At 40.4% G+C, this 14,548-nt stretch overlaps 1 protein-coding gene across 1 annotated transcript in view; it reads right to left on the bottom strand.

Moving 5' to 3' along the window:
• LOC126236812 (MORN repeat-containing protein 3-like) overlaps positions 1–14,548 on the bottom strand; it is a 137,742-nt gene that overhangs the window by 94,975 nt on the left and 28,219 nt on the right. The window contains exon 4 of the mRNA XM_049946445.1: positions 9,290–9,449. Coding sequence (XP_049802402.1) covers positions 9,290–9,449 — 160 coding nt within the window. The remainder of the gene's footprint in view (positions 1–9,289; positions 9,450–14,548) is intronic.

The following is a 14,548-nucleotide window of genomic DNA, read 5'->3' on the forward strand; positions in this document are numbered from 1 at the left end:
ATTACCACAGGCAAATATGTTACGGTGTAACGGTGTCTATCCAGTGTTATTAAATCCATATACAAATGTGTAGAAGTGTGCAGTCCTCAGTAGTACCAGCACAACAAGGCCGTTTTGGTTAGTGTTACAAAGCCAGATCAGTCAATCATCCAGACTGTTGCCCCTGCAACTACTCCAGTGGAAGACTCTGCGGGAGAGACGCTCAGTAGCTCGGTACGGGCTTTTGTTAAAGTTTCGAGAACATTCCTTCACCGATGATTCAAGCAGTATATTGCTCCCTCCTACGTATATCTCGCGAAGAGACCATGCGGATAAAATCAGAGAGATTAGAGCCCACATAGAAGCATACCGACAATCCTTCTTTCCACGAATGATACGAGACTGGAATAGAAGGGAGAACCGATAGAGGTACTCAGGGTACCATCCGCCACACACCGTCAGGTGGCTTGCGGAGTATGGATGTAGATGTAGATGTAGAGAGAGGGAACAGTCTTACAAAGTGAGCTGTGAGTAAGGAAAACTGGACTGACTTAAAAGAAGCTATACCCTACTTGCAACAACAAATAAAAATAAGGCAACCAGTCAGCTGCAGATGATTTGACAGGTGGCACAAAACATATGTAACAAATCATAAATTGCAATATTTTTCAGGCTTATGCTGTTTCTCTAAACTTGCGTAAGTGTGTGAATGCCTGCCCTCCTCCACAAATGTGCGTGCACACACACACACACACACACACACACACACACACACACATCCATAAAAGGGGCAACAATGGTGGGACCATTTGGAGAGGAAAACACACACACACACACACACACACACACACACACACACACACACACACACACCCATAAAAGGGGCAACAATGATGGGACCATTTGGAGAGGAAATTTTCATGGGCTGAGATACCATGTGCATCCATCACACAAAGCTTCTCATCCTACAAATAAGACACCAGTGATTCCTGGAATGTATCAAATCCATTTTCACCCCTCTCCATTCTTGTCACCATTGATGTGACTTCACTTTATACAAACAGTCCACATACACACAGCCAGGTAACCACACATGGGAACCAGAATGGCCTCATCTTATGCTAACCTTTTCAATGATCACAATGGAAGAGGCATTCCTCAAGACCCAGAAGCTGGGTCCCTGATACAGATTTATTAATGACATCTTTGTGGTCTAGACTCATGGTGAAGGAGAACTCCTTCTTACAACAATTTAACTTTTTTTCCTAACTCATATTCACCTGGACCTTTTCCAAGTCCAAAGTCAACTTCATTGAAGTTGACCATCACCTAAGTCCACATCCAAACCTCAGTCCAGATAACACCAATCAATAACAACAATACCTACACTTTAACAGCTGTCACACATTCTGCATAAAATGTTCCCTTCCTTGCAGCCTCAGTATCCATGGCAAATTATCTGCTGCATCATCGAAACCCTCAGCAAGTACACTGGCAACTTTGCCCAGGCTATTCTCTTCTACAACTAGACCCAAAGATCTTATTCACAAACGAATCTCCTGGACAGTATCCTTCTCTCACCTTCTGACTAGTACAATTCCCACTGCCAAAAAATTTAGAAGCGTCCCTCTTGAAACCCAGCACCACAAAAACCATGAACGCCTCAACAGTTTACTCTGCCAACACTATTACTTTCTCAAGCCATGCGCTGAAATGAGATCCTTTCTCTCTGATCTAACCAATGCCATGTTCTGTCACCCTCCTAACCACCGTAACTTCCTAGTCACGCTTTACGACATTTCCAAATCTTTAATCCCTAGTTTTCTGGTTGTGCAATCATCCCCACTGCAAATCCTACCCCGTGCAATCACTAGAGGGCCGGAGGGTATATCACACAGTTATTTCAATTACTGCACTTCATCTCCCAATGTGCGTCTATCATATGCCCCTTTGGTCGCATGCTGTCTTGTCATGAATAACGAATACATTTACCATATGATGTTCCTACTACCATCAAAATAACTGGCAAGCAACTGCTAGTACTGTGTGCCATCTGTTTGCTGATGACTGTACTTCTAATTGAGTCTTGCTCCAAATAGCTAGTGTATTGACAGACACCTAACCGAGCAGATGCACCAGCAGCAGTAGCAGAGCAGCAGTTGTCTGATACACAGTAATTTAGTTAGTTAGGTTTTTTTTTGCCACATGCTTTTGCAAACGAGTGAACCATACTTGTGTATTTTACTGTGTAGACTAGTGGTTAGCGAATTACTCTAAGTTTTTATTTTTGGATTAATCTTGGTGCATATCCTTGTGTAAGGCAGCTTCCTAATGTAAAATTTTGATCATCAGACCATAATGTCATGGCACTAGGTTTAAATCTCATGCTGGTACACAGCATATAGTTTAGATCATGGCATTCTAGTTGGCTTATTTATATCGTGCAGTAGCTTTCGAGTAATTAAGAGTTTCTAGTAACAGGTAACTGTAAGCAATCTATTCATTCACTCAGTGAAAATACTGGCACCAAAACGGAAGATAACACAGAGAAGGCCAAAATACTGAAATCGGTTTTCCAAAATTGTTTGACTGTGGAAGATTGTAGCATGGTCCCTCCTTTCAACTGTTGCACAAACATCGAAATGGCAGATATTGAGATAACTGACCATGGAATAGAAAAACAACTACAATCACTTAGCAGTGGAAAGGCATCAGGAGCAGATGAGAAACCTATAAGAATCTACAAAGATTATGTGAAAGGACTTGCTCCCCTTCTAATAGTAATTTATCATAGATCACTTGAGCAATGAAGGATGCCTAGTGACTGACAGAAAGCTCAGGTCATTCCCTCAGCTCATTCCCATTTTTAAGAAGGATTGTAGAGCAGATGCACACAATTATTGTCCTATATCACTGATGTCAATCTGTTGTAGAATTGTGGAACGCTTTTCATTCTCAAGAATTACGATGTTCTTGGAGGAGGAAAATCACCTCTATAAAAATCAACATGGATTCCATATCCTGAGAAACTCAGCCTGCTCGGTTCCTCCATGAGAAGAACATTGATGCTGTGCCCCTTGACTTCAGGAAGGCATTTGACAACATCCCGCACTGCCATTTAGGGGAAAAAAATGTGATCTTATTGAGCACCAGAGCAGATTTGTGACTGGCTTCAATACTTCTTTGCAGACATAACTCAACAAGTTGCTCTTAACAGAACAAAACTGACAGATGTAAAGCTAATTTACAGAGTACCCCAAGGAAGGATAAAGTGTCGGATGCTCTTTAAGGCTGTTCACAGCTGATACAGTTGTCTATAACTAAGTAGCAACACCAGAGGATAGTAACGATTTGCAGAATAACCCCAGATAATTGTTGAATGGTGCAGGCTCTGGCAGTTGACCCAGAATGTAAATAAATGTAACATGTTGCGCGCACATAGGAAAATAAGTCCACTACTGTATAACTACACTATTGATGACAAACTGCTGGAAACAGTAACTGCCATAAAATATCTACAAGTAACCATCCCAAGCAACCTTAAGTAGAATGACCCCATAAAACAAATACTGGGAAAAGCAGATGCCAGACCCAGATTCATAGGAAGAATCTTAAGGGGAAAAAAAATGAAGTGCTTTATAAGGTGCTTGTTTGACTGATTCTTGTGTGTTGTTCTTCTATCTGGGATCCCTACCAGATAGAACTGATAGAGGAGACAGAGAAGATCCAACAAAGAGCAGCACATTTCGTCACAGGATCATTTAGTTAGTACGAGAGTGTTACGGAGATGCTCAACAGGCTCCATTGGCAAAAGTTACAAAAGATGCATTGCGCATCACAGAGAGATTTACTTTTGAAATTATGAGAGAGCACTTTCCAGCAAGAGTCAGACAACTTATTACTTCCCCCCACATATGTCTCTAGTAATGACAATGCGGGGAAATTTGATAAATTAGAGCCAATACAGAGGCTTACCAACAATCATTTTTCCCATGCGCTACTCACGAGTGGAACAGGGTTGAAGGACTCAATGGTACACAAAGTACCCTCCGCTGCACACCATTAGGAGGCTTGTGGCATATGATGTAGATTTAGATAAATTACAATGCATTCTATGTACTTCAATGGAAATAACTGATGGAATGACTGGGTATTTACAAAGAAATAGAAGTACTGGATGTCTGGGCTGGCCCCAGGGACAATGGCGGTGGCAAGAGAACTGGCTGCACAAGAGTCTGTGTTGAACTTACTGACAAGACAGCTGGAGTAGGCATTGACAGGGATGGCAGCCCCGGCCAAAGCAGGCCCGATGGCGAGAAGACTGAAGAACGGACAGACAATGTCCCAGACAGCTGCTGGCCAGAACAAGGTCAGTGACAGCACAAGAGTCGGCTGGGACAAGGCTGGTGATAGGCGGATGGATGAACAACAGGACTGGCGTCATCACAGACAGACTTGGTGTTGATGGTACAGCTGGTTGGAACAGGGCCAGTGATGGTAGAACGGATGAGATAGCTGGCAGTGGCACCAACGGGATGGTCGACGACACAAGGACTGGCCTAGACAGAGCCAAGGAAGGGCAAACTGACAACAAGACTATCATCATTGCAGACAGACTTCGCGATGACAGGAGAGTCAGCCAGGACAGGGGAGGCGACGTGCGGTCTGACGGCAAGGCTGACATCACCACAGACAGACTTGATGACAACACTAGGGACCCCTGATAAGGATGGCCCAAAAGGAGTGACACCAACAAGCTGTAACATGTTCAGTGCTGACAAGACTGACACCAAAGATGAAAGAGGCAGTATCTGATGGTGTCACAAAGACTGGACTGAGAGCGGCGGAACTGCTGCCGTAGAACTCTGAGAACAAGACACATAATGCAGCATGGCACAACAACAACCTTGTAAGCAACTGGACTGAATGGGGGCTGGCTTGCCACACACAAAACTTATGGATGCCTGTCTCAACTCTATTCATGAACAAGCTCACTTAAACACTGTGAAAAAGACTATTCGACACTTACTAAGGACATGGCATGTGTATTTCTGGGCCAGATGCAACTAACACAATGAAAATGCACTCTCAACTGTTCCACTAACAAATCATAGTCTAAGCTCTCCAGGCACAAGGTAGGGGAAAACTGGCAATATAAACAAACATTTCTGCAACCACACCAGCAAGAAAACAAGCAATGTGTTGCGTACATTTGATGCCATACACAATAAAATGCAACTCCAACTATTGACAGTACAGGACTCAGTACTCTTTCTGACCACTAAACACAAGAAAAAGTGGCACAGATGCAGAAGCAGCATGCCGAACTGTGGCTATATTAGGCAAAACCTGAGAGAGCTGAGTTACACCCTGTAACAACTTCCAGATTTGCTGCTCCTGCAAGTGAATGAATTGAGGCAAAAGCTGCTCTGATGACGAGACAGACATTGTGATACACTTGAAAATGTGACCTGGGTGTGGGAACACTGCCAGCAAATGAAAGCTCAAATCTTGCAACACTGAAAACAACTTAGACCAGCAGCAGCACTGTTGTATACACATTAACGAAACACCTGAACTATGCAGAAAAGACGACAACAACTAGGAAACTTGCTGCTTAGAATGAAAACCATATCCAAGTGTAAGTATTGTGAATGCAAAGAACACTGCCCACTGACTGAGGAAACAGAACATGCGGGGAAAACACTGCCCTCAACATAACTAACTAGCACACATGAACAATGTATAAACAAAACTGGCTCTGATAAACAAACCGATAAGTGGAAAAACTCTAAATGCAGATTGAATGAACACTAAAATACAATACCTGTGAGAGATGATAACATCAGAACACAGTTTTAGCGTATCACCACTGAAGTATGGCAACAAGAGGAGACAGCGCAACACTAACAATGTACTTTAACACACATGCAGACAAACTCTGGTCAATAGTGTATGAAGTCAAAAGGAGGAGAAAACGACAACAATCCAATGGAGAGAGGAAAAAAAAAATCCTCATTGCCAATAAAGAACTCTCATTCTGAGAAGTGATCAAAGATACTTTTAAAAGAAGAATTTTATTGACAAGATGAAATTCAATTGCAATGTCCTTGGATGAATATTCACACAACTACATACAACAGAAATATCTCTCATGTGACATGTCTGTGATGTGCCTACACAATGAACCCCAGAATTGTGAAGGCGATGGCATGAAAACTTGGGACATTATTGGGCTGGTGCTGCTGGCATGTGACAGCTGATGTGCTGCTGGTGTGGACCAGGACAAAATGGGCCAGGTCTGCCAATGTGGAGTATTGAGAAGAAACTGCTGGTACTGCCGATTTGTAGTACTGGAAGTGAACTTCTGCTACTGCCAACTTAAGGCGTAGGGCCTAACCAACTTAACATGGTCCAGCAGTAGCCTAGTCAGGCACAGATGGATACCCAGATGGTGCTGCGAGGGCATGTGGTGTGGCATAGCAAAATAGTGCCCTGATGACAGCGCTCTCTGTTGTGATAAGCACGCTGCTATTGGCAAGGTAGGTGCCCCCAGACACTGTGAATGTGACATAACTCTGTGGTAAACAGCCTGGGCCATACAAAGACAATATCTGTTTTGATGAAAGCTCTTCATCCATGTCCCTTTGGCAGTGTGGTGTGGGGAGGACACAACTACATCTACATCCATGTCCCTGCTCTGCAAACCACTGCACAGTGCACGGCAGAGGGTAAATCAAAAAACAGTAAACAGGCAGATACCACTCAATGATACTAGAAATTGTTTGTTTTAAGATTGACACAGCTCATATAAAAGCCCCCATTCTTCTCTTTTCACCAAACATAGTATTTTCCTGAAAATGTAAAATTTACAAGCTAATTGTATTCAAAATTTTCATTTTCTAGAATTTCAAATTGATATTCTTTCTAAACCAGAACCACAGTTATGTAACAATGATTTTTATGTTTCCAAAAATATATACCTTTAATTAAATTATCAGTTAGTTTGTTAATTTGGGTGAACTTTGGAAACCCTTTCAGATTAAACTGTACCAATCATTTTCTAATTATATAGCTAGTAGTTAAGCAAACTTCACTGAAAATTGTATCTTTCTCTCTTTTAATTTTCCTGCCATTTGTGTTAATATCTAAAATGGAATTGCTTAGTATTTTACCAGTTTGTAACCTTTTTAATATGCATGTCTATAAATAAGCAGTGTGGCCAGTCAATTCACATTTGGCAGTCAAAATGCAAACATCTATGTGAGTCAATCAGTGTGCAGTAGGCTACGTGTGCATCTATATGCATGTCTGTCATAGTGAATCTCATAACATGAACATACTTCAATAGCAAAGGAGGCCACTCACCAAAAAGCAGTGACATTTTTAAATCTTTGAAAGGCATACACATAAAAGAAAGGAAACCTGTCAGCTTTTGGAGTAATCCTTTCTCAAGGTAGAGTACAAATATATGCAGAAAACACACATACACACACAGACAAACCTGCACATGCATATATACACTTGCACGCTAGGAATGAGTAGGGAGGGATAGCAGGGGCATGGGATAGGCACGCAATGCACACGTGTCAGAGCTGGTGGTGAATGTTGTACACTAAAGGTGATGTGGGGAAGTGAATTGGAGTGGGGAATAGTGGCACAGAGATGGACTAGGAAGCTGTGTAGGTTGGGTGGGCAATTTTTTATTCTCGAGTCAGAAAATACAAATTTACTGTAGCACATAGGGCACTGAAGCATGGGGCTTGTGGTTTGTCGTTGTCCACAATAGAACACCACTTTAGGAGGGGTGGGAAGAATCTTGGGTAGGATGTCCCTCATTTCAGAACATGATGGTAGATAACCATGGTCGTGACAAAGGATATGGTTCAGTTGTTCCAGTCCGGGGTGGTATTGGGTGATAAGGGGGACACTCCTTTGTAGCTGATACTTGTTGGTGGTGGGAGCATAGAGGGTGTGACTAAGTTTGGGGGTAGTACCTATCTGTGACGGCCTTTGTGAGATCGGGCCACCTGTGAAAGCAGCCAAGACATGTACCAGCTCTGTAGCAAACACTATACAGCATGTTATTTCAATATGACTACCAACCAGCTGTCCACTAGAATTAATGATCACAGCAAACTGTTGTCAGGAACAAAGTTCACCACCCAGTGCCACAACACGCTCAATTTCAATGACTGCTTCACAATCCAGTCCCTCTGGATCCTTCCCACCCCCATTAGCTTCTATGAATTATGCAGGTGGAAATTATCCTTGCAACACATCCTTCAGTCCTGTAACTATACTGGCTTTGATCTCCAGTAACCCACTATCCAAACACCCTCCACCCAACAGGTTCCTCTCCCTCCATCCTATCACCCCCTCCTAATTTCCTTCCCAGTATGCACCACTCCCCACCAGCTCCGACATCTGTGCATCACATACCTACCCCATACATCTGCCACATCTTCCTCCCACATTCCTTGCCTGCACACTGGCTGCCTCCCTCCAAGCTACTAGCCACCCATCCCCAACCCCTCTTCCTGTCCCCTTCCTCTCTCTCCTTCCACCCACCCCACTGACACAAATCCCAAACCAATGGTCCACCTGCCAAAACGCAGCGTCCAGCCGGTACCACGTAGAGGCATAGGCATATGTATGCACATCTGTGTGTGTGTGTGTGTGTGTGTGTGTGTGTGTGTGTTTTCTGTGCATATTTGTACTCTAGTTCGAAGAGTATCACTCCATAAGCTAACACTTTTCTTTCTTTTTTTGTGTATATCTGTTGATGACTCAATGCTGCTGATATATAGAACATATATTCTACCAGAACTCCCCTACAAAATACATTACAGTTGTTTTGTTGATTTCTGCCAGTTGTGAACATTTTGAACATTCTCTCAGTTTGAGTAGCTTACTGAACTGCACTACGATATACCATAGATGCCCTGTAGTCAACAAATCTGATCATCAAACTAAACTGGGTGTCAATAAATGTGAAGAGAAATTAAAACTAAATTGTTTAGCAATCATTTAATAACAGCTCACCACCATCATCAACCACAAGAAGAAGAATAAATTAGAAATTCTAGGAAACTTATGAGGCACAGCCATATGAACCAGGTTGGTAAGTTACCAACTACGTCACTGTCTAAGCAGATTTCTCTGGATTCAGCATGCCAGTTTTCTGGTAAAGGAAAATGTTTTGTTATATTGTTTTATTATATAAGTTAAAAAATGTAGCATTCATCTAGTTAATTTATTTTGTTTGGAGCTTTATAAAACAACATCAAAGAGAACAAAATGTAATTACCATAGGCAAAAAGTCCAAGGCCATGAAATTGGTCATTTTTCCATTCACCTTCATAGAATGTTCCATCAGCAAACCACATACGCCCATGGCCATGGCGTTTGTTGTCTAACCAAGCACCATCATAATAGCTCCCATCAGCATAATAACTTATTCCCTGACCCTGCAACCAGCAACTTACAATATATTATAATATTTATGCATTATCACCAAAAATTTCCAGAGAGTTACTTTCATTAGTTAACTGTAATTATTACTCTGATTCCGTATGAGTACTGTGCTTTACATCCCTCAATCTGAAGGCAAAAATTCTTTCACTATTACTATTTTCACCACTTCTGCCGCTGTTCCTGAAAGGAAACTGGTTGTGCCTCTTTAGAGGAACTATTCTGGCAGCATTTACCTCAGACAATTTAGGAAAATCACAGAAAACCTAAATCTGGATGGTGAACAAAGATTTGATCAGTTGTCCTCCCAAATGCGAGTTCAGTGTGCTAACCACTCCACCACCCTGCTTGGTAATAGAGAAAAGCAACAATCATAAATGTAAAATATAAGATATACTAACAATCAATAATATTAGTTTGGTTATATTACTAACAAAGACTGTAAGGCATATTACTATTTTGTTTTATTTTCTTTTTGGGTCATAAATCTTCTGACTTGTGGCCCACCAGGAAATCCTCTCTTGTATCAAACTCTTCACCTCAGAGTAGGTCTTGCAGTCATTGTCCTCAATTATTTCCTGGGTGTATTCCAATCTCTGTGTTTCTCTACAGTTTTTACCATCTGCAACTCCCTCTAGTACCATGGAAGTCATTGCCTGATGTCTTAACAGATGTCCTATCATCCTGTCCCTTCTTCTTGTCAGTGTTTTCCAAATATTTGTTTCCTCTCCGATTCTGTGCAGAACCCTCTCATTCTTTACCTTATAAGCCCATCTAATTTTCAACATTCATCTGTAGCACCACATTTCAGATGCTTCTATTTTATTACCATACAATACTGTTCTCAAAATATACAATCTCAGATATTTCTTCCTCAAATTATGGTCTATGTTTGATACTAATAGACTTCTCTTGGCCAGGAATGCCCTTTTTGCCAGTGCTAGTCTGCTTTTCATGTCCCCCTTGTTCCATCTGTCATGGGTTATTTTGCTGCCCAGGTAGCACAATTCCATCACTTTATCTTCTTTAAGACCATCAATTCTGATGTTTAAGTTTCTTACTGTTCTCATTTCTGCTACTTTTCATTACTTTCATTTTTCTTTGAATTACTCTCAGTTCATATTCTGTGCTCAATAAACTGTTCAGTACATTCAGCAGATCCTGTCATTCTTTCTCACTTTCACAGGGGATAGCTATGTCACCAGTGAATCTTAGCATCAATATCCTTTCACTCTTGAATTCTAATTCCACTTTCAAACCCTTCTTTTATTTCCATCATTGCTTCTTCAATGCATAGACTGAACACTATGGGTGACAGATCACATCCCTGTCCAACACCCTTTTTAAACTGAGAACTTCATTCTTCCACCTCTCCTTACAGCTTACCCCCATTTTCCCCGTAATTCTGAACATCTCGTACCATTTGACATTGTTGAACGCTATTTCCAGGTCAACAAACCATATGAACATGTCTTGATTTTTCTTTAGTCTTGCTTCCAATATCAACCACATTGTCAGAACTGCCTTTCTGATATCTTCACCTTTACTAAAGCCACAATGATCACCATCTAACACATCTTCAGTTTTCATTTCCATTCTTCTGTGTATTATTCTTGTCAGCAATTTGGATGCATGGACTGCTAAGCTGATTGTGCAATAAATATCTCACTTGTCAGCTCTTGCACTCTTTGGAATTGGGTGGATGATATTTTTCTGAAATTCAGATGGCATAGTGCCAAACTCATATATTCTAGGCACCAACGTGAATAGTCATTTTGTTGCCATTTCTCCCAATGATTTTAGAAATTCTGATCGAATGTTTTCAATCGCTACTGCCTAATTTGATCTTAACTCTTCCTAAGCTCTTTTAAATTCTGATTCTAATACTGGAACTCCTATCTCTTCTGTGTCAACTCCTGTTCCTCCTTCGACACATCAGACAAATCTTCTCCCTCACAGAGGCCTTCAATGTACTCTTTCCACCTATATGCTCCCTCTTCTGCATTTAAAAGTGGAATTCCCACTGCGCTCTTAATGTTACCAACCTTGCTTTTAATTTCACTGAAGGTTGTTTTGACTTTGCTATATGCTAAGTCAGTTCTTCCAACAATTATGTCTTTTCCGATTTCTTCACATGTTTCATGCAGCCATTTTGCCTTAGCTTCCCTGCACTTCCTATTTATTTCATTCCTAAGTGACTTGTACTTCTGTATTCCTGAATTTCCCTGAACATTTTTGTACTTCATTCTTTCATCAATCAACTGAAGTATTTCTTCTATTACTCATGGTTCCTTCACAGTTACCTTCCATGTACCTATGTTTTCTTTCCCAACATCTGTGATTGTCCTTTTTAGAGATGCCCATTCCTCTTCAACTGAGCTGCCTACTGAACTATTCCTTATAACACTATCTAGAACCTTAGAGGACTTAAAGCTTCTCTCTTCATTCCTTAGTATTTCTGCATCCCACTTCTTTGCAGACTGATTCTTCCTGGCTAATGTTTTCAACTTCAGCCTACTCTTATTTTACTACTATGTTGTGGTCTGATTCTATATCTGGTCCTGTGTATGCCTTAAATCCAATACCCGATTTCAGAATCTCTGCCTGACCATGATGTAATCTAACTGAAACCTTCCAGTATCTTGTGGTCTTTTCCAAGTATACCTCATCCTCTTGTGATTCTGGAACAGAATATTTGTTATTATTAGCTGAAATTTATTGCAGAACTCAATTAGTCTTTCTTCTCTCTCATTCCTAGTACCAGATTACTGTAAGATGGCGCCGATAGGAAAGTGTAGTGACGCTTCTCTCTCGTTAAAAAAGCAAAAAATGAACAGTTCTTCGTGTAGAGAATGTAAAAAGCGTGTGATGAAGGGTATTCTGTGTATCAAATGCAACTACTGGTTACACGAAAAGTGCGCGAAAGTAAATCTAAAATTCGTCAGCGAGGATTTTCCGTGGACACGTCACGGTTGTTTACGTGACGAAACGGCCGATCTTGTAGCCGCAGTTGATACAAAAAACTAAATTATAAAGTTACTACAAAGTGACATTGAGGCATTAAAAACCGAACTTTCTTCCATCAAGAAAGAAAAAGATACAGTAAGACAAGAAAAGAAGTCCTGTGTGTGTAAAAGCCATCAAACGGAAAAGCAAGAAGATCGCGAAAATACGAGTGACCGATCGGACTTTAAAAACATTTCAAGTGTTCCCGTCGATGTCTCGGTAAACTCAGTAAGCCAAAAACCGGAAGATAAATATAAATGGAAGGTGGTGACATACAGCAAAAGGAAAACAAGGCGACAGATACGCAACAAAAGGAAAATGACTTTTTAATAATTGGCAGTTCGCTGCTGAAGAATATCACTGTCCCCAATTGCAAGATCGACGTACGACCTGGAATTAGAACGCAACAACTCGGTAAACATTTTAAAAATATGGTAAATGCAAGACAAGATACCACAGAACCAGATTCTGAAACCAGACATAATTATAAAGGGGTGTTTATACATATTGGAACGAATTCGTTAAGGAGCAGCAGTGAGGAAGAAATGGCAAACGAAACAAGAAACATGAATCGTTCTGCAAGAAATATGTATGCAGGATCTCGGCTGATACTTAGCGGAATTATAAACAGAAGGTCGGTGAGTGAAAAATATATCGCCAAAATAAACTGTGCTCTTAAGAACAACGTGATCGTCTTGGGACAATTTTTATAGACCCAAACAAATTCCTATGTGAAAACTCACTAGCGAAGGATGGCTTGCATTTAAATAGACTGGGGTCTGTAACATTCAGCAGAATGTTTGCATATGTCTGCAAAATCATTAGAAGCAAGGAAAATTAATATGGCCTGAAGGGGGTGAAAAATCATGAACTCTACCTGGAAAAGAAAAATATAAGCACCATACAAAAATAGACGATACTAAAGAATTTGCCCCAGAATACAGCTCACAACAGGTAAACCAACAAAAGAAAAATTACATAAAAGTACTTCATCAAAATATTCGGTATTTGGGAAACAAAAAATTAGAAGCAGAAGTACTCCTGAGTGAAGTAAGACCAGACATGTTATGCATAAGTGAACATGGACTAACTGAAAGTAAAATACATAATGTTGCAACAAAGGACTACAAACTATAATAGCTAGTTACTTCTGCAGATCTAAATATAAGGGTGGTGGCGTCTGTATATATATTAAAACCGGTACTCGATCAAAGAATGTAAACAGTGAAGATGCTACATTGCCCATAGCTAGAGAAAAAGACTTTGAAGTTACTGATATAGTGACAGAGGACTTTGGAGTGTTTTGTGTGTACAGGTCACCATGTGGCAGTATTAGCACCTTTCTGAAAAAAATTGCCAGCTTATTGAGAATGAATGTGAAGAGAAATCTTATTATATGTGGAGACTTCAACATTGACATGGGAAAAGACGCAAAAATAAGACAGGATTTTTAAGAATTGTTAATACAGCATAACATGAAAGTAACAATAACTGCACCAACAAGAGTGACGTCACAAAGTGAGACAGTTTTTGACAACATAATTACTAATATGTGTAACTATGAATCACATGTAGTTCATACAGAAATATCTGATCATCATGGACAATTAATCAGCTTTTGTAGAAGTAATGACACAGCATCAGAACCAAAACAAACAACCAAAGAAATTAGGATCATCAGTGAACAAAATATCAACATCTTTAGAACAATGTTAAGTAAGGAAACCTGGAATTAAACCCTACAGGCCCAGAGTGTAAATGAAAAATATGATGCATTTATTTCAACAAATAAGTAACATTTTAATGTAGCATTTCCCAAAGTAAATAGACAAGAAACGCAACAAGATCAAAAACAGTGGATTACCAGTGAAATACTAGAACAGTGAAGGAAGCTTCAGGATATGAGATGGATGGGCGTAGCTGAAAACTATAAAATGTTAAAAAAGAAGTATAGAAAAAAAATACGAGAAGCCAAAGCAAGAGCAATTGACACCACCATAACGAACTCAAAAAACAAGGCAAAGGCAGCTTGGAATGCAATCAATGCTGAAAGAAAGGAAAAAGATGGGTCAAACAAAGAAAAAGGTAT

This window comes from Schistocerca nitens, chromosome 1 (genome assembly GCF_023898315.1).
Source record: "Schistocerca nitens isolate TAMUIC-IGC-003100 chromosome 1, iqSchNite1.1, whole genome shotgun sequence".
Taxonomy (NCBI): domain Eukaryota; kingdom Metazoa; phylum Arthropoda; class Insecta; order Orthoptera; family Acrididae; genus Schistocerca; species Schistocerca nitens.